At 45.1% G+C, this 25,302-nt stretch overlaps 1 protein-coding gene across 1 annotated transcript; it reads left to right on the top strand.

Annotated features, from left to right (window-relative positions):
- Positions 1 to 3,797: 3,797 nt before the first annotated feature.
- On the top strand, positions 3,798 to 25,062 carry FBXL3 (F-box and leucine rich repeat protein 3). Its single transcript, XM_029056441.2, has 5 exons — positions 3,798 to 3,925; positions 17,034 to 17,394; positions 18,140 to 18,262; positions 21,020 to 21,191; positions 22,441 to 25,062. The coding sequence occupies exons 2-5, from the start codon at positions 17,035 to 17,037 to the stop codon at positions 23,082 to 23,084; spliced, it is 1,299 nt and encodes a 432-aa protein (XP_028912274.1). The 5' UTR covers positions 3,798 to 3,925; position 17,034; the 3' UTR covers positions 23,085 to 25,062.
- Positions 25,063 to 25,302: the final 240 nt, after the last annotated feature.

Genomic DNA, 25,302 nt, shown 5'->3' with positions numbered 1-25,302 from the left:
CTATGTGCAGAGCACTGTACTAAGCGCTTGGAATGAACCAGTCGGCAACAGATAGAGACAGTCCCTGCCGTTTGACGGGCTTACAGTCTAATCGGGGGAGACGGACAGACAAGAACAATGGCAATAAATAGAGTCAAGATTTGGATTTGAGGAGGGAGGGCGTTCCAGGCCAGAGGCGAATGTGGGCGAGAGATCGGCGGCGAGAAAGATGAGATCAAGGCACACTGAGAAGGTGAGCATTGGTAGAGCGAAGTGTGCCGGCTGGGTTGGAGTAGGAGAGTGGTGAGATGGGGGGCAAGGTGATGGAGGGCTTTAAAGCCAACAGTGAGGAGCTTTTGTTGATTCGGAGGTGGATGGGCAATCACTGGAGTCTTTTGAGGGGTGGGGAAAACATGTCCTGAATGTTTTTCTAGAAAAATGATCTGGGCAGCCGCGTCAATCGTGGACTGAAGTGGAGAGAGACTGGAGGTACAGTGGTCAGCAAGGAGGCTGATGCAGTAATCCAGACGGGACAGGATGACTGATTGGATTAACGTGATAGCGGTTCAGATGGAGAAGGGTGGATTTTGGCAATGTTGTGAAGTTGCGACCGACAGGATGTAGTGATGGATTGAATATGTGGGTTGAATGAGAGAGAGGAGTCAAGGATAACACCAAGGTTATGGGCTTGTGATATAGGAAGGATTAAGATGTGATTTTCGGAGGGTTTTGAACTTGATATTTTTTCTAATTGAACAGTTAAAAGTAATTAGTTAAAAAAGCATACCGTAAAATAATTAATTCAGTTATTCTGATGACTAGCAAAAAACGCTCTGCCAGGCTGTGAGAGAAATAAAAGACGGATACATACTAGAGAGTCACACACTACTTCCACAAACACAAACACACACCCACTAAGACTTCTATGCTTTGCAAAATACATCTATCAGCAACTTCACTTTGATACTTTGGGGAAAATTAAGTAGAACATGGGATTCATAATGTAATCCTAAGAAATCTGGGCAGTAATCATTTCTTCTTGTTAATAATTGTAGTTTTTTCTAGTCTCTAGACTGCAAGCTCATCTCCAGACTGTAAAGTTGTTGTGGGCAGGTAACGTCTGCCAACTCGACTGTACTCTCCCAAGTGCTTAGTACAGTGCTCTGCCCCTAGAAAGTGTTCAATAAATACCCATTCACTGATTAATTGATAGTATTAAGCACTTACTATGTGCCAAGTATGATACTAAATTGGATATGATCTCTGTCAAATTGGGGGTTCAGGAGGATGAACAGATATTTAATCCCCATTTTACAGATGAGGAAACTGAAGCCCAGAAGAGTTGCCCAAGGTCGCATTGCGACTAAATGGCAGAGCCAGTATAGGAATCCCAGTCTTCTGATTGCCAGGCCCCTGCCCTTTCCACTAGACTACACTGCTTCCCTTCCTGTTGGACTCCCCAGAATCCTTGCCTTAGAAAAATCTTCCCAAGAAGCCACTGAGCACTGCTGTCTCTGCCAAATGCCAATGTATGATGATGGGCTTACAGTCTAATCGGGGAGACAGACAAGAACAATAGCAATAAATAGACTCAAGGGGATGAACATCTCATTAAGACAATACCAAATAAATAGAATCAAATAGAATCGATAGGTGCCGGTTGTCTCCGTGGGCTACCTCTCAAACCACCCCAAATGTACTTCTATGCAAGTAACCCCAAATAGACCATTCATTCAATCATAGAAACAGCGTGGCTCAGTGGAAAGAGCCTGGGCTTAGGAGTCAGAGGTCATGGGTTCGAATCCCAGCTCTGCCACTTCATTCATTCAATAGTATTTATTGAGTGCTTACTATGTGCAGAGCACTGTACTAAGCGCTTGGAATGTACAAGTCGGCAACAGATAGACAGTCCCTGCCGTTTGACGGGCTTACAGTCTAATCGGGGGAGACAGACAGACAAGAACAATGGCAATAAATAGGGTCAAGGGGAAGAACATCTCATAAAAACAATGGCAACTAAATAGAATCAGGGTGATGTACATCTCATTAAATAAAATAAACAAAATAAATAGGGTGATAAAGATATACAGTGGAGCGAATGAGTACAGTGCTGAGGGGGTGGGACAGGAGAGGGGGAGGAGGAGAGGTGAAGGGGCAGGTAGAGGGAGCAGAGGGAAAAGGGGGAGAGCTCAGTCTGGGAAGGCCTCTTGGAGGAGGTTTTAAGTAGGGATTTGAAGAGGGGAAGAGAATTGTCAGCTTGTCACACTTGTCAGCTGTGTGACTGTGGGCAAGTCACTTCACCTTGCCCCTTCCTACCTCTCCTCCCTTCTCTCTTTCTACCGCCCACCCCGCACGCTCCGCTCCTCTGCCGCCCACCTCCTCGCCGTCCCTCGGTCTCGCCCATCCCGCCGTCGACCCCTGGGCCACGTCCTCCCGCGGTCCTGGAACGTCCTCCCTCCTCACCTCCGCCAAACTAATTCTCTTCCCCTGTTCAAAACCCTACTTAAAACTCACCTCCTCCAAGAGGCCTTCCCAGACTGAGCTTCCCTTCTCCCTCTACTCCCTCTACCACCCCCCTTCACCTCTCTGCAGCTTAACCCTCTTTTCTCCCCATTTCCATCTGCTCCCCCCCCATCCCTTCAGCACTGTACTCGTCCGCTCAACTGTATATATTTTCTTTACTCTATTTATTTTGTTAATGAATTGTACATCGCCTTGATTCTATTTAGTTGCCATTGTTTTTATGAGATGTTCTTCCCCTTGACTCTATTTATTGCCATTGTTCTCGTCTGTCCGTCTCCCCCGATTAGACCGTAAGCCCGTCAAACCGCAGGGACCGTCTCTGTTGCCGACTTGTTCATTCCAAGTGCTTAGTACAGTGCTCTGCACATAGTAAGCGCTCAATAAATACTATTGAATGAATGAATGAACTTCTCTGGGCCTCAGTGACCTCATCTGGAAAATGGGGATGAAGACTGCGAGCCCCACGTGGGACAACCTGATTCCCCTGTGTCTCCCCCAGCGCTTAGAACAGTGCTCTGCACATAGTAAGCTTTTAAATCCCAACATGATTATTTATTGAGCACTTATTGTGTGCAGAGCCCTGTACTAAGCTCTTGGAGTGTACAATTCGGCAACCCATGACCTCTGACTCCCAAGCCTGTGTTCTTTCCACTGAGCCACGCTGCTTCTCTAGTAAGCGCTTGGAATGTACAATTCGGCAACAGAGAGAGACGATCCCTGCCCTAAGCCCCGCTGAAAGCACGCATGGATAGTGTTAAACCGTGCTCTCCCGAGCGCTCAGCACAGTGCTTCGCGCTCAATAAATAGGACTGGCTGCGAGCACGAGGGGAGGCCTCCAAGCCGCCGGGAGTTGGCGCATGCGCCCTGGGCCATTGGTGGTGGGAAGGGGCTCGACGCCGATTTACCGAGCCCGTCGGGGGAGGGCGCATGCGCCGCGGGCCATTGGTGGGGGGGGGGAGGGGCGCGCGCGCCGTACGAGGCTCGGCGCCGATTTACCGAACCCGTTGGGGGAGGGCGGGGGGGGGGGGAGTGCGCATGCGCCGTGGGCCGGAGCCATTGGTGGGGGCCGCGCGCGTGCGCGGGGCCAGGCTCGACGCCGATTTACCGAACCCGTCGGGGAGGGCGGGGGGGGGAGTGCGCCTGCGTCGTGGGCCCGGGCCGTTGGTGGGGGCCGCGCGCCGGAGGAGGCTCGACGCCGATTTACCGAGCCCGTCGGGGAGAGGGAGAGGGAGGGGAGGGCGCATGCGCGGCGGCCGGAGGTTGGACCGCCCGCGCCGCCCGCCGCCATTTTGGGGTCGTTGGGGCTGAGGCGGCGGCCGGGAAGGGACCGGGGCGGAGCGGAGCGGCCTCACCCGACGGGATTTCGGGGATCCGCGCCCGGCAGGGCCGATGTGAGCGCCCGGGGCGCGGCCCACCACCTCAGGTAACGGCCGGGGGCCCAGGGCGCGGGGGGCCACCGGACGGGCCGCCCGCCCCCGCCCCCGCCCCCGCCCCCTCACCCCCACAGCCGCAACGCTCAGCGCGCTCAGCCCAGGCCATAAGCGCTTATTCAGGTGCCAAGCGCTCTCCTAAGCCCTGGGGGACACGCCGCTTAATCGGGTTCTCCTCCCCGGGGCTCCCAGGCTTCAGCCCCATCTGACAGATGAGGACCCTGACGCCCAGAGAAGTGAAAACGGTCCTAATAATAATGGCAATTAAGCTCTTATTCATGTGCCGAGCACTGCGCTAAGCCTTGGGGGAGACATCACTTAATCGGGTTATTCCCCCATGGGGCGCCCAGGCTTCAGCCCCATTTGACAGATGAGGACACTGAGGCCCACAGAAGTGAAAACAGTAATAATAATAATAATGGCAGTTAAGCTCATATTTTTGTGCCAAGCACTGTGCTAAGCCTCGGGGGAGAGTGACACCACTTAATCGGGTGGTCCCCCGTGGGGCCCCCAGGCTTCAGCCCCATTTGACAGATGAGGACACTGAGGCCCAGAGAAGTGAATAACAGTCATAATAGTGGTATTTGTTAAGCGCTTATTAATGTGCCAAGCACTGTGCCAAGCCTTGGGGGAGATACCACTTAATCGTGTTGTTCCCCCGTGGGGCTCCCAGGCTTCCTTCCCATTTAACAGATGAGGACACTGAGGCCCACAGAAGTGAGAACAGTCATAATAATGGCAGTTAAGAACTTATTTATGTGCCGAGCACTGTGCGAAGCCTTGGGGGAGACACCACTTAATCGGGTTGTTCCCCCGTGGGGCTCCCAGTCTTCCTCCCCATTTGACAGATGAGGTCACTGAGGCCCAGAGAAGTGAAAAAATAGTAAGAAGAATAATGGTAGTTAAGCCCTTATTTATGTGCCAAGCATTGTGCTAAGCCTTGGGGGAGGCTGTTGCAGAACAGTGAACTAAGCGTTGGAATGGACAAATCGGTACATTAATCGGGTTGTTCCCCCCCCCACCCCCCCCCGCCGTGGGGCTCCCAGTCTTCAGCCCCATTTGACAGATGAGGACATTGAGGCCCAAAAAAGTGAAAAACAGTGATAATAATAATAATAATGTTGGTATTTGTTAAGCGCTTACTATGTGCAGAGCACTGTTCTATGCACTGGGGTAGACACAGGGGTAGTTAAGCTTTTATTCACGTGCCAAGCACTGTGCTGAGCCCTGGGGGAGATACCACTTAATCGGGTTGTCCCCCGTGGGGCTCCCAGACTTCAGCCCCATTTGACAGATGAGGACACTGAGGCCCAGAGAAGTGAAGAACAGTAATAATAGTGGTATTTTTTAAGCGCTTGCTTATGTGCCAAGCACTTTCCTAAATCCTGGGGGAGATGCCCCTTAATCGGGTTGTCCTCCCTGGGGCTCCCAGGCTTCAGCCCCATTTGACAGATGAGGACACTGAGGCCCAGAGAAGTGAGAAACAGTCATAATAATGCTGGTAGTTCTTAAGTGCTTTTTTATGTGCCAAGCACTGTCCTAAGCCCTGGGGGAGTGGAAAGAGCCTGGGCTTGGGAGTCAGAGGTCATGGGTTCGAATCCTGGTTCCACCGCTGGTCAACTGTGTGACTTTGGGCAAGTCACTTCACCTCTCTGTGCCTCAGTTCCCTCATTTGTAAAATGGGGGTGAAGACTGTGAGCCCCACGTGGGACAAGCCGATCACCTTGTATCCCCCCCAGCTCTTAGAACAGCGCTTTGCACATAGTAAGCGCTTAACAGATACCACCATTATTATTATACCAATTAATCGGGTTGTCCCCCGTGGGGCTCCCAGTCTTCCTCCCCATTTTACAGATGAGGTCACTGAGGCCCAGAGAAGTGAAAAGCATTAATAATAGTGGTGTTTGTTAAGCACTTACGTATGTACCAAGCTAAGCCCAGGGGGAGATACCAATTATTCGGGGTGACCTTCCTGGGGCTCCCAGTCTTCAGCCCCATTTTGCAGATGAGGTCACTGAGGCCCAGAGAAGTGAAAAACAATAATAATAATAATGGTATTTGTTAAGCTCTTATTTGTGTACCAAGCGCTCTCCTAAACCCTACAGGAGATACCGTGGCGCAGTGGAAAGAGCACGGGCTTTGGAGTCAGGGCTCATGAGTTCGAATCCCAGCTCTGCCACTTGTCAGCTGTGTGACTGTGGGCAAGTCACTTCACTTCTCTGTGCCTCAGTTCCCTCATCTGTAAAATGGGGATTAAGACTGTGAGCCCCACGTGGGACAACCTGATTCCCCTGTGTTTACCCCAGCGCTTAGAACAGTGCTCTGCACATAGTAAGCGCTTAACAAATACCAACATTATTATTATTATTATTATTATTATTACCAATTAATCGGGTTGTCCTACCTGGGACTTCCCGTCCGGTTGTCCCGCCTGGGGCTCCCAGTCTTCAGCCCCATTTTGCAGATGAGGACACTGAGGCCCAGAGAAGTGAAAAACAGTAATAATAATGATGGTAGTTGTTAAGCGCTTATTTATGTGCCAAGCATTATCCTAAACGCTGGGGTAGATTGAGGGTAATCAGGTTGTCCCCATTGGGGCTCCCAGTCTTCAGCCCCATTTTACAGATGAGGACACTGAGGCCCAGAGAAGTGAATAATAATGGTATTTGTTAAGTGCTTATTTATGTGCCAAGCACTATCCTAAACCCTGGGGTAGATACCAATTAATCGGGTTGTCCTGCCTAGGGTTCCCAGTCTTTGTCCCCATTTCACAGATGAGTTCACTGAGGCCCAGAGAAGTGAATAACAGTAGTAATAATGATGGTATTTGTTAAGCGCTTATAAGAGCCAAGCAGTGTTCTGAGTGCTGGAATATTCAGTCATTTTTATTGAGTGCTCACTCTGTGCAGAGCTCTGTATTAACCGCTCGGAAAGTACAATTCAGCACAATCCCTGAGACACACTGGGCCTAGAGTCTAGAAGCGGGGAGGCAGACATCAAAACAAGTAAACAGGCATCAATATAAATAAACAGAATTATAGATATTTAGGTCATCAGATTGTCCCATGTAGGGCTCACAGTCTTAATCCCCACTTTACAGAATGGCTCGCCCAAGGTCACGCAGCAGACAGGTGGTAGAGCTGGGATTGCAACTCATGTCCTCTGACTCCCAAACCACGCAGCTTCTCTCCCACTATGTGCTAAGCGCTGGGGTTGGTGGGGATTAATGAGATCAGATGCTGTCTTCCCCTCCCCCAGCGCTCCCAGGAGGGAGAACTGGTATTAAATCCCTATTTTATGGATGAAGAAACTGAGGCACAGAAAAATGGACGGGTCTGAGGTCACATAGCAGACGAGTGGCAGAACAGGGATTAGCACCCAGGTCCCCAGACTCTCAAGCCTGCGCTGCTAGCAATAATAATAATAATTAAGTGCTGATTATGTGCCAAGTATGGTGCTTAAGTGCTGGAGTAGATCCAGGATAATTACCTCCCCCAGGGGACTCACAGTTTAACTAGGAGGGTGAACAAGTATTGAATCCCCATTTTATAGATGAGCACACCGAGGCACAGATAATAAAGTTGGTATTTGTTAAGCGCTTACTATGTGCAGAGCAGTGTTCTAAGCGCTGGGGTAGATACAGGGTAATCAGGTTGTCCCACGTGAGGCTCACAGTTAATCCTCATTTTACAAATGAGGTAACTGAGGCCCAGAGAAGTGAAGTGACTCGCCCATAGTCACACAGCTGACAAATGGCAGAGCCGGGAGTCGAACCCATGACCTCTGACTCCCAAGCCCGGGCTCTTTCCACTGAGCCACACTGCTTCTCTGAGGCACAGAGAAGGGAAGCGACTGGCTCATGATCACACAGTAGGCCAAGTGGCGCAAGGGAGATTGGAACCCAGGCCCGGGTTCTTCCCACTTGGCCATGGCGGCTTCCTCCTCAGTCGGATTGAGCGCGTACCGTGTGCGGAGCACTCTGCTAGGCGCTTGGGAGAGCACAACAGAACAATAAACAGATACATCCCCTGCCCACAGTGAGCTCACAATCTAGGCAGGGGTCCCCCTGCCATTCTCCCGAGCGGGGCATCGCACTGAGGGGGTGCACGATTCCCAGGCACAGCCTCCGAGGTCAGGTCAACGTTGTTGTTGTTTTTGTTTTCTGGCCCGTTGGCTGTGGGGAGGGTTTGCTTCCTGCAGGGATTGAATTGCAAAGTCAGTTTGTCCGTCAGTCCGGGTTATGGCCCTCATCAGGAGGCTCCCAAATCGAAGGCATTAAAGTGTCAACACAAACAGCTTTGGCAGAGCTTTTACAGCCTCTCCGGGATTTTTTTTTCTTCTTTTTCTGGGGGAAATCAGAACAGAGAAATAAAAGTGGAAAACCCAGATTTTTCCTTTTCCTCCAATCCTCTGGACTGTGAGCTCTTTGTGGGCGGAGAGAGTATATTGTACTCTCCCAAGCTCTTAGTACAATGCCTTGCACACTGTAAACAGTAAACATGATTAGTAATAATAATAATGAATAGTTTGGTAATTGCTCTTGGTTAAGAGACAGTCCAATCAATCGGTCATATTTAAGGTGAATTTATTGGGTGCGGAGCCCTGAACTAAGCACTTGGGAGAGTAGAGTTTAACAGTTGATAGACACGTTCCCTGCCCACAGTAAGCTTACAGTCTAGAGGGGGAGAAAGTAATATAAATAAATTACAGATGTGGACCTTAAGTGCCCTGGGGCTGAGAGGTGAATAAAGGGAGGAAATTAGGGCGGTGCAGAATGGAGTGGAAGTAGAGAAAATGAGGGCTTTGTTGGGGAAGGCTGAATGCCAGTGCAGAAATAACTTGCGAAGACCATCCTGGAGAGACCTGCCTGATTGTGTCTGGGTGACAGGAGTGTTTACCTATTCGTGTTTGCCTGTACCTCAGCCAGAACAGGACTATCTGGGACAAGAAACTGTGAGTGGCAGGGTGCAAGCCACTCGTGCGGTACGCGATTCCTCTGCCCAGGTTCTCCATCCTGTCGCTCCAGACGGGACCTTCCATCCCCAGGTCAGGTTGGGTTCGGCCAGGCTTTTATGACTTCGGATGAAAAGAGGGATATGAAGAGACTGAAAAACGCCCAAATTTATGTTCTTCAGTGAGATTCTCAACACTTGACACGAGTTGCCATGAAACAAATGTGACCTACTTTCCGATCTGAAATCCCCCTCGGGAACTCACTTCATATGTAGATTTTTTTTTTCACTGTAATAATAATCATCCTAATGATAACTCTGGCTTTGTTTGTGTTCACTATTTGCCAAGCACAGTGCTAAGCACTGGGGCACAGAGAATGGGGACTCCCATTGGACACTGTTACTGTCTCACCTGGGGCTCACAAAGTGAGAAAACATTTTTTATTCCCATTTACAGATGAGGTAACTGAGTCGTGGAGACGTTAGGTGACTTACCCAAGGTCACAGTAGGCAAGTGGCAAGGAAGATTAGAACCCAGTACTCCTGACTCCCAGGCCCGTGCTCTTTCCACTAGAGCACCTGCTTCTCTTTCTAGCATTCTCATGGAGGGATAGAATGTTCAAGAACTTTTTGTTTGTGGACTTCTTTCCTCGTTCACTTTCTACCCAAAATAAGTTAGGACTCCCAGTCTAAAAGCAATGTGTTATTCCTAAAAAAACAAAACAAAACACTTTTAAAAACATGGGCACTATATTGTTTCAGGCCTAACTAATTTAGCATGGGTGAGTTATATAGTTTCCTAAATTGAAACTTTAACTTATAATACAGCTGTAACCTAGTTTAGTGGCCAGTCTAGAAAAATTAGGTCATTCTAGTTTGCCCAGCCTGGGCGCACCCTTCTTAGGTTCTAAGCCTACCAGTCATTTTCTGTTCTTCTTTAGAGGACCTTTTGCAGTCCTCTTGGTGAAACCCCCCTGAAATTTCTGAGAACTCTTTCCTGACTATGCTGAAGTGAATTGGTGATGCATATTCCAGTATTTAAAATCATCATGTCACTGACCTCCCACACCGATTGGTCTTTTGTGGAGAAAATCTTTTTCCTCAGGATTGTCTGGTTCCAAGCGCTTCTGTAAACATACTTCCACCATAAAAACTAAACTTAAAGAACTTAAAGATGGGGCTAAGCACAGAACTGTTGCTAAGGGTTGTGTACATAGCATTAAATCAGTGGTATATATTGAGCATTTACCGTGTGCAGAGCACTGTACTAAGTGCTTGGGAAAATACAGTACAACAGAGTTGGTAGACATGCTCCCTGCCCACAATGAGCCTACAGTCTAGAGAGGGAGAAATATTAATAAGAATAAACAATTTCTAATTCATAATTTACAGGTATGTCCATGAGTGCTCTGGGACTTAGGGTGGGGCAGATACCAAATGCCCGAAAGTCATAGAAAATATCCTTGTACCCCACCATTCCCCCTATTTATAATTCCTTTTAGTGTCTGTGCCCCCTTGAGGATTGTAAATTCCTCACGGGCAGGGATTGTCTATTATACTCTCCCAAGCCCTTTGGACAGTGCCCCCCACATAGTAAGCACTCAATAAATATTATGGTTGATAAGGCAGAGTTTGCCTAGGTTCAAACACCACCTTCATAATTTCCATCTTCTCAACTTTTGAAGTACTTGAAGGGCTCAGTACGATTGATTATTGACAGATTACTGTTCTAAATGACTGGGAGAGTACCCTATAATAGCTGGATTACCTTAACTTGGATAGAGAGATTAAAAGCCCATTTGAACAGCTGTTTTTGTCCTGTTTGGTATTGTGTTGATATAATGCCAAACAGAAAAATCTTTCTAATATATACGTAAAAGCTCAAGATATTTCTGCTAAATAGGTAAAAGATACTCTGAAAATGAAGTATTTACTTATGTACAGATTAATTCAGCACCATCCAGTCATGTAACTTGTTTTTTCACTTTAACGTATTTGTTGTTTTGACCAATTCTCCCAATCTTGCACTCTATTTTCTTGGGGAACCTAAACTCAGTTATATTTTTTGAGCACTTAATGTGTGTAGTGAACACTTGGGAGAGTACGGTATGCTGTGTCTAACACTCTTTTGTCATGGAACCAAGTGCAGCTCGCTACCTCAGGAGTCCCTGTAGTTATAAGAAATGTGTGGTCTGCATAGACAGGCTTGTTTTGAACAGATAAAGTGGGAGCTATCCTTTCGACAGTATCCAGGGGCTATAAGACAAACTCTGTACCTATTTCGTACAACAGTTCACCAAAGTCTTGCTATAAACATTGTTTCCTGCACATCTCCCAAGTGTTTAGTACAATGATCTGCCACAAAGTAAGCGCTCAATAAATACGAATGACTGAGTGGAAGAATTAGGGAGCGCTCTTGCTACAGTACGAGCCTGTTGTGGTATAACATGACCCACCAGTGGACACAAGTAGATTTGGGGTAGCTAGAAGTGTTTTGCCCATTTTATATTACAAAGAAGTTAAGGGGGCGAATTCAAGAGGAGTGAGTCAAATTATATAGGACCTTTTAGTTAGTCGTATTTATTGAACGCTCATTTTATGCAGAACACTGTACTAAATACTCCAGAGAGTACAGTATAACAATAGAACAGACACGTTCCCTGCCCACAGCGAGCCACAGTCTATAGTAACTTAATGTTTTTCTAATGTTGCAGTGTTGAATTCAGTAGCATAACAAGTGGAAAGGTTGTAAAGGTTTTTGCCGGTGGTGTCTCGCCTTATGCTGTAGAGTCGTCTCCGACCCATAGCTACGCCGTGGACGCATCTCTCCCAGAACTCCCCACCTCTCTCTGCGATCGTTCTTGTAGTGGATCCAGAGAGCTGTGTTGGTAAAAATAAGGAAGTAATTTACCATTGCCTTCTCCCGTGCAGTCAACTTGAGTCTCCACCCTCGACTCTCCCGTGCCGCCGCTGGCCAGCACAGGGGAGTTTTGACTTGTAGCAGATGGCCTGCCACTCGTTAGTCACTGGCCAATCTAGGAGTGGAATGGGTAGGCCTCTGCTTGACTCTCCCTCCCGTAGTCGAGAATGGTAGAGGACTGGAAACTCTCCACATGCTTCCCCGAGAGGGTGGCCAGAGGTGTACTTGGCGATAATATCAGAATTTGTTTCTCAAAACATCAGTCGCGGTGGTATCTTCAAACCATCTATCCTTTTAAGCCATTAATTCCCATTGAATTAATGGGCCTACAACATGATTTTCCCAAAACACGAGTCTCTTCAAGAATTCAGCCCCTGCATTATAAACGCTCCTCCGATTGTTAGCTGTTCTTGTCCCTACCCTTCTACAATGCAGTTCGTCTTGAATGCAGCAGAACGGGTTTTTAGAAATTCACTTAGGCCACTGGCTTGGCTAAATGTTACTCAATTCCTGGTCCCTGGGTGTTTCTTGAGAACACTTCCTTGGCAATAGCAACTGTAGAATTTTATTTGCTGGGCTGTCATAGCTAGGGAAAGGGTAGCATTGATGGGGGATTAGTAGAGAAAGGAAGGAGTCTACCCCATGCTCTCTGAGAGCTTGAAAAATGGGAATTTGGGCTGCTGTTGAAGGGTGGAAAGGCACATGAGGAGGAAAGCATAGTGCAGAGTGTATTTGAACCATACTGTATATGTAATGTCAGGTGAGAAAGGAAAGGAGCAGGGAATGTTTACCAACTCTGTTTTACTCTTCCGTGTGTTATACAGTGCTCTGCACACAGTAAGTGCTCAATAAATACATTTGATCGATTGAGGGAAAAGAGTGATGAGGAAGGAGAGAGGCATGAGGACACAAGCTAGAAGAAATGACACCTCTAGTTAAACAAAATTGCCATTTTCCCCTAACTAAGCCTCATGAAGGAATTAGTTCCAAGCTAAGCATCAGTGCTTAGGGCTTGTCAGAGGTCATTTATTTATTCATTCATTTAGTGGTATTTATTGAGCACTTATTTATTGAGCTCTGTATGCAGAGTACAGTACTAGGTGCTTGGAAGAATGTAATTCAAAAATAAGCAAACACAGTCCCTGCCCACGGTGAGTTTACAGTGCAGAGGATGAGCTAGGTCACTGATCATAACAAAGCAGAAGCTATGTGAACCTAAACTGAGATGTATTGTTTGAACTAGGAAACCTGTCCAGAGGTAGGGCCCCAAAATTGAAGATATCTAAGAATATGCCAACTGCCACCAAGCTAATTAATAAATGTTATCACTCATCAGTGATATTTGATTGCTTACTGTGCGGAGCACCGTACTGAGTGCTTGACCAGGAAACGTGTCCACTAATTCCATTGCATTGTACTCTCCCAAGTGCTTAGAACAGTGCTCTGCACATAGCGAGTGCTCATTAAATACCATTGTTTGACTGATTTGAGAGCACAACAGAGTTGGTAGACATTTGCCCTGCCCACAACAAGCTTACCCTTTAGAAGGGGAGACAGACAGTATTAAGTAATATGCCATAATTTATAGGTATCTAAGTAGATATTGAATACCTACAGTGTGTAGAGTACTGTACCAACTGCTTGGGAGAATATAGTAAGAGTTGGAAAACAATCCCTGCCCTTAAGGATTTTGGAATCTAGCCAGGAGAAGACATAATTTAAAGTAGGAGGGAAAAGTAAATGGAAAAGTGCTTAGACAGTAGTTTGTAAATGGCTATGTACAGAAGTGGCAGTGTGGCTTCAGATCAAGTCACGACACTGCCAATATCTTTGCATTTCCCCAGACACAGGAAAAGTGCAGAGGACGTCACAAGACTCCTCCATCCCGTTCAGTGGTCACACACAAATGCACACAGCCGTCCTGTCCTAGGTCTGACCAGCCTACATAGCCTACCTTATGCTCTTTGCTTTTCTTCCTATCCCTGACTAACTGCTCTGACCTTTATCCCACTGGGAGGAATGCCTTCCCTCTGTCACTTTGCTAGACCTTTCAAGGCCTTTTGTAGGCATTTCCTAGTTAATCTTTGCTCTCCCCCACCTCCTTCCCAGCGAGGCCATCCCCTTGGCCGCCTCACTGCTCTTTTCCATTTAGCTGTTTTCGTTGTCGATTTGTACATTTCTGGAGGCTGTCCCCATGAAGGACAGGTGTGTAGGTGATGTGTGTACATTCAGTCGTATTTATTGAGCGCTTACTGTGTGTGGAACATTGTAATGAGAGCTTGGGAATGTGCAATACAACAGGAAACAGGCATATTCCCTGCCCAAAGTGAGTTTACAGAACTCATGGTCTGCCCAGGAAGGAGGAGGGTGGACTGAAGGAGGATCTCAAGAGGACCTGCCTAATATAAACTCTCAAAAAAGCCCCTTTTTACTTCCTTCTGCCCTCCCGTCCCCCCCAGGGGAAGTCCCCCACCTCGCCCCCCAAGCCAGATTGTAATACCTGGAAGAAGCTTTCCCAGCCTGAGAGTTGAGAGTCCACCGGAGCTGGTTGATTAGGTCATCTCTTATGGGACATAGAGCTCTTCCCCACGAGGGCAGGCCCAGGGCAGCCACCAAGTGCGAATGCCTGAAGCCATTGAGAGAACACGGTCCCTTCCTGCAGAAGGAAGACCTGAGAACACAGATGGTCAGAGGTATTACAAGGTGTGGATGGCAGGGGAGGGTGTATAAGGAAGGCAGCGGGTGTTTAAAGGTGGGTGGGAAAGCCACCCTCTCTTGCTTGCTGGAACTCTTCGCTTCCTCCTGCCTCTGGCTTGGTGCTGGGGCTCCCGTCTGAAGGGGGTGGTCTGTGAGGTAAGGCAGATTGGTTGCTTTTAGCCCACCTGGGACTGACTGCCTACTGAGTCCCACGGGTGGGGAGTCCTTTCAATTCCCCGTGGTTGTTTCCTTAACTCTTCTGCCTGTTGATTGCATTACTGTCCGCTTGACTTCCCCATAACGTTCCCCAGATCCCTAGAACAGTGGTCAATAAATATGATGATGGGGATGCATTTCAGAAGGAAGATGTGTATGGAAAGAGTTTGAAATGTAGATTTTTTTTTTTTCCTTTCAGAGGTTAAATGAATTTAACAGAGGACATTTTCTTATCAGGCGAAGGCTGCTACCGAGCTAGAAAAGATGTAGAGGTTAGGGAAGTTGAGTGGCCTCTGTTTGAGGATAGTCTGCGAAGATTAGGGTTTTGTAAATCTGGAAGGAAGGAGGGGGACTGGGAGGTGGTTGGAATTTGCAGTACCATGAATTTCTACATGGTAAACATGGGGCAATTATTTGGGAAGATAGGGCCTAGGAAAAAGAGCACATGCCTTGGACTCAGAGGATCTAGGTTCTAATCTTGGCTCTTCCACTTGGGCAAATGATGTAATTTCTCTGTGCCTCAAGTTCCTCATCTTTAAAATGGGGATTAAATACTTGGACTCTCTCATACTTAACCTTGAGCACCATGTGGGACAGGGATTATGACCTGATTATTTTGTAGCTATCCCAGGGCTTAATGCAGTGCTTGGCACAGACTGTAAGCCCATCAAAGGGCAGGGACTGTCTCTGTCTGTTGCCGATTTGTACATTCCAAGTGCTTAGTACAGTGCTCTGCACATAGCGCTCAATAAATACTATTGAATGAATAAACAGATATAATTTCATAATTGCTAACAATGCCAGGATGAGGTAGCACAGTGAAGTTTGAAGAAGGCAGATTCAAGAGACATATTTATCACATGTGACTTTCCACACAAAATTGTGCAGGCAGTAATATCTATCAATGGTGTTTATTGAGCATTTACTGTGTTCGGAGCACTGTACTAAGCTGTGGGGAGAGTACAAAACAATAGAGTTGATAGACACGATCCTTGCCCTCGAGGAGCTTACATTCTGGGAGTATTCCTTGGACTTGGATTTGCTCCTTTTGTTCATCCCTCCCTCAGCCTCACAGCACTTATGTACATACCCGTAACTTATTTATATTAATATCTGTCTCCCCTTCTAGCCTATAAGCTCACTGTGGGCAGGGAACGTATCTACCTACTCTGTTTTACTGCATTCTCCTAAAAGCTTAATACAGTGCTCTGCACAGTAAGTATTCGGTAAATACTGTTGACTGATTGAGTGATCAATCGATTGAATCCCCCTCCTTGAGACTTTCCCAAATGGTTTCCATTTGACCTTGGACGCAGAGGTACCTCACTTCCCTGAAGTAGAGAAGCAGCGTAGTTTAGTGGAAAGAGCACGGGCTTGGGAGTCAGAGGACGTAGGTTTAATCCCAGGTCCGCCACTTGTCGGCTATGTGACTGAGCAAGTCATTGAATTTCTCTGGACCTCAGTTACCTCATCTGAAAAATGGGGATTCAGACTGTGAGCACCACGTGGAAGAACCTGATTATCTTGTATCTACCCCAGTGCGTAGAACAATGCTTGGCACATAGTAAGCACTTAGATATCATTATTAGTATTATTCCTGCATCTTCCTACTTAGCAATGCAAGCCCTCAGGCAAGAGACTAAGAAGAACTGTCACAGATATGACGGGGCAGCGGGGAATAATACATCCCAGAAGGGGTGCAAAAATCAGTGGGTGATAGGGAACATGTTGGTTATAATCTGGGGTCTGCAGTGGGTAAATAAGGTGTATTAAAAGTGTATATATAATCCTGATGATTAGTAAGAAAATGGTTTTAATTTATTTGAAAATAAATTAGATGAAAAACTCCTCAAAGACAGGATCCATGTCTTTTACTTCTTTTGAATGTCCCCAAGCACCTAATTCAGTTCCCTGCACACACAGTAGACAGCACAGCTTAGGGAAAGAGCACAGGCCTGCGAGTCAGAGGACCTGAGTTCTAATCCCAGCTTCACCACTTGCGTGGCCTTGGGCATGTCACTTAACTTCCCTGAGTCTCAGTTTCTCCCCCCCCCCCCCAATAAAATGGGGATTGAGACTGAGCCCCATGTGGAACAGGAACTCTATCCAATATGATTAATTTGTTTCTACCCTAGTGCTTAGATCAGTGCTTGGAACATAGTAAGCATTTAACAAATACTATTTTTATGATGATGATGAATATCATGGGGACAGCCATCACACTGTTCAGGCAGTGTCCTTTGGAGAAAGAATGCTAGGCTAGATAGGCCATCAATCTGACTGCCATGGCTCTCTTTTTTCTTTTTTTTCTAATAGGATGAAGCGTGGAAGGAGGGATAGTGAGGTCACCATCAATGCTTTAGAGAACGGAGAAAAATGCAAGAAAAAGAGGACTACAAGTGAAAATTCTTCTGAGGCCATCCAGACTTGTGATTGGGGTAACCTCCTTCAAGATATTATCCTTCAAGTATTTAAATACTTGCCTCTTCTGGACCGCGCTCATGCTTCACAAGTCTGCCGAAATTGGAATCAAGTGTTTCATATGCCTGACCTGTGGAGGTGTTTTGAATTTGAACTGAATCAGCCAGCGACATCGTATTTGAAAGCCACACACCCAGAACTCATCAAGCAGATTATTAAAAAACATTCCAACCACCTCCAGTATGTCAGCTTCAAGGTAAATGTGTTTTTCATCTCTTTCCAAATGGTGATGATTTATGGTTGCTTATTAGACTTCCTTCAGGTTTCCATTAGCCATGGCTTTTTGCGGATGCTTCCTAAATATCCTTTTCCCCATGGCTCAGTGGAAAGAGCCCGGGTTTGGGAGTCAGAGGTCATGGGTTCTAATCCCGGCTCCGCCACTTGTCAGCTGTGTGACTTTGGGCAAGTCACTTAACTTCTCTGTGCCTCAGTTACCTCATCTGTAAAAAATGGAATTAAAACTGTGAGCCCCACGTGGGACACCCTGATCACTTTGTATCACCCCAGTGCTTAGAACAGTGCTTTGCACATAGTGCTTAACAAATGCCAACATTATTATCTCCCAAAGGGGAAAGGCAGAAACAGGGTCCTAGAGAGTATGAAACCCCTCGTGTCTGGGCTTGGGAACCTATAACTTTTTAGCAGTGGAGCATTTACCTTTCATACCTGAAAGTCTTATAGACAACTGAAGCGCAGGACCTGGGGTGGCCTGATCACTCAAACCCACGTGCAATACTTTTCTGTTTGTTAGAACAAGGAGGTGAAAAGGGGTGGTTAGGTGGGTAATTTAAATACCTTTTTCCAACCTTAAACTGTCTTTGCTCTGTATCTGCATCTACATATAGGCTAATGCATTTCTTCTCCAATATTCTACGTAAATTGAGAATTGAATTAGAGAGAGATGCAAGGATATTCCAATAAGAAAATGTTCCTTTTTTTAGGTGGACAGTAGCAAGGAGTCAGCAGAAGCAGCTTGTGATATTTTATCTCAACTTGTGAATTGCTCATTAAAAACACTTGGACTTATCTCAACCGCTCGGCCCAGCTTTATGGATTTACCAAAGGTATTGTTCAGCTTTGATTTAGGATTGTATGTTGAGACTCGTGATGAGTGGAGCCATGTTTGGGTTGGGGAACCGGATCTATAATTAGGGAAAGTTTGACTCCTCAGGTTTAAATACATTCCAGATTTCTTTCCCTGGGAAGCCTCCTGTTTCTCTTTTATAGGTATCTTTCTAAGGGTAGTTGCTTTTCTGTTCACTGCACATAAGTAACAGTCACTTTTATTAGTTAACATCCAGTAAGTAAAATATCTGCTAAGGTGGGAGCTGCCCATTTCATGAAAACTAAAATCAGTTAATCCCCCTGTGAAGTACTAGCTTAACTTGGATGTTGATCAACTTGGATAAATAGTGCAGTTACTTTATATATCCTTGGGCATTTAGTTTCTACAACTTAAATTGTTCTTTGGGGCTTGACACTGAGCTGACATTGCTTTCACAAGGCACAGTTTGATTTTGGTATGAGGTGGTTTAGGTATTTCACCTTTTCACTTTTTGAGTATAAATAATTTTCTTCTTCCAGTCTTAAATGGTCAATTGGCTGGATTCATAAACCTCAAACTTATTACCCTGGAAAGAGAATTGCCAATTAATTGTGAAAATGTGCGACAGAAAAACTGAAAACTTCATTGAGAGTTTCCAAAAAAAGGGGAGGTGTTGAGGATGTATTTGGTCACTGAAGTAGCTAAACATTCATAGTTCAAGTTCATTTTACCTTGCATTTGTATAATTCTTTTATTTTTCCATAGTGATTTCACATCAGTGATCTCATTTTTTATCTTCACAATATGCCAGAATGGTAGAAAGAGGCAGGTATTATTATCTCCATTTTGCTTACTAGAAAACTAAGGCTCGGAGAGATTAAGTGGTTTGCCTAAAAGTCCACTGCAAGTCAGTGTCAGAGGCAGGACTAGAATCCAGTCAATCAATCATCAGTGGAATTTTTTTGAGCACTTATGTGCACAACACTGTACTAAGCGCTTGGGAGAGTACAATACAACAGAACTATTTTCAGCCCCATCCTCTGTAAACTATACACTGTATACTACACTGTTAATGTGGGTTGGTTGGTTTTTTCTTTTTCTTTTTTTTCTTCAGAGGAACTTCTGTCAATTAGTCGAATAGTATTAAACCCTTACTATGTGCAGAGCACTGTACTAAGCGCTGGGAAAGAGAATATAGGTGAGATTAGACATAGACCCAGTCCCTCAAGGGGCTCACAGTCCCACAGTAAGTGGGAGTACTGGAAACAGAATGTAAGGGAACAACTGGAGTTAGACACATTGGGAGCAGTGAAACACAAAAACATTGACAGACTAATGGACAAGAGCAGATACACAATACACAAAATAAAGACAAAATTGAGCAGGGAGCTGTGGGTAGAGGAGCAGAATTTCTCCTTGTGATTCAGACTCCACAGTAACTAGATTTCTCGAGTTTAAATGAGGCCTTATGCCGCAGGTGTTCTAATTTTTGCCAGGATGGAAGGAAGCAGGATGGAATGAGGTCACCTCATGGAGCCAGGAACCCTGACGTAGCTACTCACCTCACGGGACAATGGGTGCAATATAATTGTGTTCGGCGACAGCATCCTGGCTTGATTTCAACAAGAACTCTCTTAGACCTACCAATGAATTCTAAGGATTTGCTGCTGAATTGTACTTTCCAAGTGCTTAGTACAGTGCTCTACACACAGTAAGCGCTCAATAAATATGAATGAATAGGGATAAAAGAGATTGGAACAGGATCATCTTAATAGAGGAAAATATCAATCAGAACCTGCTGTTTCCAGTCAATAGGAGGGAATAGGAGCTGAGAGGCAAAGAAAGCAGTACTTTAAAAATTGCCTTTCAGTTATTTAAAAATGAAATTATTTGGGAAATGGTAAATGATTTTTGTTAAGAGCTTACTAAGTGCCAAGCACTGAATTAAGCGTTGAGACAGAGACAGGTAATCAGGGTGGACACATTCCATGTCTCACATGGGGCTTACGGCATTAATCCCCATTTTACAGATGAGGTAACAGGCACAGAGAAGTTGTGACTTGCCTAAGGTCACGCAGCCGACAGTCCTTGCTCTGTCCACTAGATCGTGGAAAGGTGATTCATCTGAAAGAAGGAAAGCATTAGTAGATTTATTTTGCATCTCGAGGTGGAATTTGAAGGAGGGAAAGGAAATGCAATAACTTGATTAGTTAAGTGGTATAAGTTGCATCCTCAGATAAGGAAAAATGGGTAAACACCTGGAAGTATTGACTAAAAGAAGATTGGGGGTGGCAAGAGGGTTATAATTGGGCGTAAGGAGTTTTTCAATTGGTCAAAAAAAATGGTAGAGATTTCAGGAGTTACAAAAGGAAAAACAGATAAACATATACATATACCTTGTTTCCCTGATGGTGTTTTTATAAGTGAAGGATTTGGGATGTAAAAATTCACTTTCCTTGTGTTAGCTCTTCAGTAAAGATTTTTAAACTGATGTTTACAAGAATGAATTGTAAATGCTGTCTGTTTCAAAATTGATTGGATTAAATTATTAGCTTAAAGGTACACCAATTTTAGTGGGCAAATTGGTTACCTTTCACAAATTTATATTTGTGTCTTTGCATTTTGTAACTTTAGGCAGACATTCAGTCTAGCGTTTTGAGGCTCTCTTTTATAAAAGCAATCAAAAACGTTACAGGAAGATGCGTGCTTATGTAATGTAAGGAAACATAAGAGCATTTCTCTATGAAAGTGTTCCCAACCTTTTTTCTTTCCACAGTCTCACTTTATCTCTGCCCTGACAGTTGTGTTTGTCAACTCCAAATCCCTCTCCTCGCTTAAGATAGACGACACACCAGTAGATGATCCATCCCTCAAGGTACTAGTAGCCAACAACAGCGATACCCTCAGACTATTAAAAATGAGCAGCTGTCCTCATGTTTCACCAGCAGGTATGTTGTGAACGTGCATTTGGGAAAGTACGGCGTTCATAATGAAACACAGGCTGTGTAAATCAAATAGATGGTGTTTATCCAGCGCTTACTGTGTGCTATGGTCCATGAATAAGAGTAGCCTCCAGGACCCCTTACTATTTACCAAGTTCTGCTGAATAGTGATTGGAGTGGGAGATGTTAAATAGGGATATTATTTATAAATGATGAAGGTAAGATTAACCTGCTTTTGTGACAGTGATTGAATTCTGTTGGAGCTAAGTCACGGAGTTTCCAAATATATTTTTTGCCTAAATTAATAACATAGAAACTTCACTTTGCGATCAAAGTACAGATTTTCTAGCAGATAGAAGAGTTCCGTCAAAGAGATGGCAAAGTTACCAAACCCCAAAGGTTTCTAGTTACCAACAAACATCCCACTTAAACTTTTTTTTTTCATCTGTATTGTCTGTATGTCATCGCTCGGGCAAAACTGTGGCCACTTTAAATTGGAAGATAGAAGCTGAATTACTCTAATTATAACAAAATGTCTTGCCAGAAAAGCTATTTTAATCTTCCCATTTCAGATGATCGTCTCGTGGAAAAATTCACAGCCTTGCTTATTCTTTTGAAACCAAATTGTAAAATGTTAGCTATTTTCCCAGTTTATGTTGGCAGTGTGCCGAAGGTTCGAATTTCATCTGGGGAAGAGGAGTTCTTCACTGTGGTTTTCACCTAAAACTTTCGTAGGTCTAGTTGAGCAAAGTTTATATAAGTAAGATTTGTTCCTGTTCCAAAGAAGCAAAAAAAGTAAATAATAAATCAAGCTTCATCCCCATACTAGACAGGACCCTAATCACAATCAATCTTAATATGATAAACATCATTCTTTGGATCGCCATAGTACGTAATCTTAAAATTTGTGTCAACAGGAAGGAAAAAAATAGTTCAAGGGTTATGTTGTTGATAAATCCGAGGAAAAGTCAAAATGATATGCCTTGGCTCATACCACGTGCACACCGTTTCTTCAGACATTGCATCATGTTCTATTCAAATAGATGTGCTTCTTGGGAAAAAGAAGGTTCCCCAAGTGCCCAAAAGCATTATACCTAAAGCTGTTATGATAACGCCCTCTGGAAGAACCGACCATAATGCAGATTTTCTTCCAAAAACCTTTTATGCCTACAACTCTAAAAGATCGTTTCTACTTTTTAAAGCTGTGTCTGTAACTTGTTCATAGCTGGTTCTTTTTTCTTCTTCTTCTCACGAGGTATCCTCTGCGTGGCCGACCAGTGCCACGGCTTACGCGAACTGGCCCTGAACTACCATTTGCTAAGCGATGACCTGCTTCTCGCTCTGTCTTCTGAGAAACACGTTCGATTAGAACACTTGCGCATCGACGTAGTCAGTGAGAACCCGGGACAGACGCACTTCCACTCGATTCAGAAGAGCAGCTGGGATGCTTTTATTAAGCATTCGCCCAAAGTGAATTTGGTCATGTACTTTTTTTTGTACGAGGAGGAATTCGACCCGTTCTTTCGTTACGAGGTCCCCGCCACCCACCTGTACTTCGGGAGGTCAGTAAGCAAAGACGTGCTTGGCCGCGTGGGTCTGACCTGCCCCCGGCTGGTCGAGCTGGTCGTGTGCGCCAACGGCTTGCGCCCGCTGGACGAAGAGTTGATCCGCATCGCGGAACGTTGCAAGAATCTGTCGGCCATCGGCCTGGGGGAGTGTGAAGTCTCTTGCAGTGCCTTCGTCGAGTTTGTGAAGCTGTGTGGCGGCCGCCTGTCCCAGCTGTCCATTATGGAGGAAGTGCTGATCCCCGACCAGAAGTACAACTTGGAGCAGATACACTGGGAAGTGTCGAAGCATCTCGGACGAGTCTGGTTCCCAGACATGATGCCCACTTGGTAAAGACGTTCAAAGGTGGGGTGGATTAGTGGGGAGGCGGGGAGGGCGGGCACTCGTGGAATAGCACCTTAAATCTGAGCACACCAAACGGTGGAGTAGGCCGATTCAACGTAGTTTTCAGGAGAATTCCCCTTCCCTTGAAGCTTAAAAAAGTGATATTGACAGTGGTGCGTGGACACCAAGCGTGGAAAGGTCAGCCGTAACGCGGAAGATCACTGGGGTGAATTTGGTCAGCAGACCAGTGGGGGTGTGTGTGTTTTCTTTTTGTCCATTATTAAATCAGTTTCTGTAGAGACTAGATAAACTTGCTGGAAGAGTCATACATCTCATGGTAGGTAGAGGAATGGCCGTGGGGTGTAAACAACTTAAACCGAGGGGAAAAAAATGCATTTTCTTCATATTCAGTAAACCAGTATTAATAGGATAATCAGTAATAACCGGTTTAAAAAAATGTTTTGTTGTCTATGCAGTTTTTTTAAAATGTAAATTTAAAAATGTAGGGTCTTCATGGATACACCTGTTTTAAGGTGCTTACTACAGCTCAGGAGGGTGAGCCTTCTCAGACGTAAATGACTTATGTTGCTTTTGAAGCAGATTGCTCGCATTTTCGTAACTGTAACACTACCTAGTTCTACATTTATTTAGATGAGCCACTGTGCATGTTTCTTGGAAGAAAAAAACCTGGTTGAAATTGAATAGAAAAATGTCATATTTAACAAAATGACTTGTTTAAAGAGCTAGGAATTATTGGAGAACAAAGAAATATCAAGGGTGAGGGCAAATGACTTTTGTAATCTGCTAAACCATGTACATACATTCTGTAACACATATTGTAAATTGTACTTCGGAGACATTTTTAAATACTGTAAAGAATAAGCTTTTTCTTTCCTTTGCCAAATCCCTAAGATTATTTTAAGGTAATGGAAATCCTTAGGAGTAAACCTATATGCTGAAAAAACAAAATCAGAATTAGAGGTAAAACTTTTAAGTTGTTGGAAAGATTGCCTCAAGTGCATTTACTGCTATCTTTGGATCAGAAATACACAGCCAAGTCATTTCACCTGGAAATGAAAATGAAAAGATAGGGGTTTTTCTACCAGGTGTAGAGCTCTTGACTAGTTATAGGGTACGCAGAAAAAAAAAAGACATCTTTAAATCCATAATATTTTTGAGCAATTATTGCCCAACTGGACAATTTTAATAGGAAAATATTCCTGTGGAAGCTTGATTAGCAACCACGTTTCGTTCAGTAGACCTTTTTGTATTTGAACGTGTTGCATTATAGGTTACCTTAATCTGTTAAAAGGTAATTATGCACTAATACAGTCTGTGTTAAACGTAGGTGTTTAAAAAAAAATTCTTAGCCTTGGCATAAACTTTGGTTTTGAGCACTGGTGCTTGAACACGTCTCCCTCTGTTAGGAAATCGCTGGGTTACTCTCACAAGTTTAGGAAAATGGTGGACTGCTGAGTACAGTGCAAGTTAGAAATGACTTTGAAAATAGACCGAGTGATTTTCAGTTAAACTTTTCATCCATTTTGAAACATCTCTTTTAAGCCCAGAAGAGGATGACGATTTCCTTAATGTTCAACTCGGTGCTTAGGATACGCAGAAGCTCTCTAGTAAGTCGCGGGGGAGAATACACAGAGTTGATCACTGGCTAGCAGTGGCGTGTGATCTCAAGGGGGGAACCGAACAGGCAGAAAAAGTAAAGGCAAGAACAAAGAAAATGATTTAAAACGTTACTCCATTGCTGCACCGATAGGATTCGGTGCCTTTGGGGGAGGGGCAGATTAAATTAAAAATAAAATAGCCCGAGCTTCAGAATTTTTTTTTTCCATAGCATTCATCATCAGCTTGAATTCTCCCCCAGATAAACCTTAAATGTTGGTGTATGATGTAATTGATTCCTTTGAAAACTCAGACTTTGAGCACTTTGGACCGCCCCTTCTACTGGAAGCACCCTGACTTTTTTTTTAATGGTGCTTGTTAAACGCTTACGATGCGCCAAGCATCGTGCTAAGCATTGAGGTAGATAAAAAGTAATCGGGTTGGACGTAGTTTCTGGTTCATATGAGGCTCAAAGTCCGAGGGAGAGGGAGCCAGGAGATAAAGCTGAGGCCCAGGGGAAGTGAAGTGACTTGCCCAAGGTCACACCCAGCTGACGAGTGGCAGAGCCGAGATGAGAATCCGGTCGTCTGACTCCCAGGCCCGTGCTCTT

The sequence above is a fragment of the Ornithorhynchus anatinus genome, chromosome 2 (genome assembly GCF_004115215.2).
Source record: "Ornithorhynchus anatinus isolate Pmale09 chromosome 2, mOrnAna1.pri.v4, whole genome shotgun sequence".
Classification (NCBI taxonomy): domain Eukaryota; kingdom Metazoa; phylum Chordata; class Mammalia; order Monotremata; family Ornithorhynchidae; genus Ornithorhynchus; species Ornithorhynchus anatinus.
Note: the sequence above shows the minus strand (reverse complement) of the source record. Positions and strands in the feature narration are given on the sequence as shown.

Coding starts and splice junctions, on each gene's coding strand:
- FBXL3 (XM_029056441.2), top strand. CDS start 17,035: ATGAAGCGTGGAAGGAGGGATAGTGAGGTCACCATCAATGCTTTAGAG. Junction 17,395..18,139: donor TCCAGTATGTCAGCTTCAAG/GTAAATGTGTTT, acceptor TCCTTTTTTTAG/GTGGACAGTAGCAAGGAGTC. Junction 21,192..22,440: donor TCCTCATGTTTCACCAGCAG/GTATGTTGTGAA, acceptor TCTTCTCACGAG/GTATCCTCTGCGTGGCCGAC.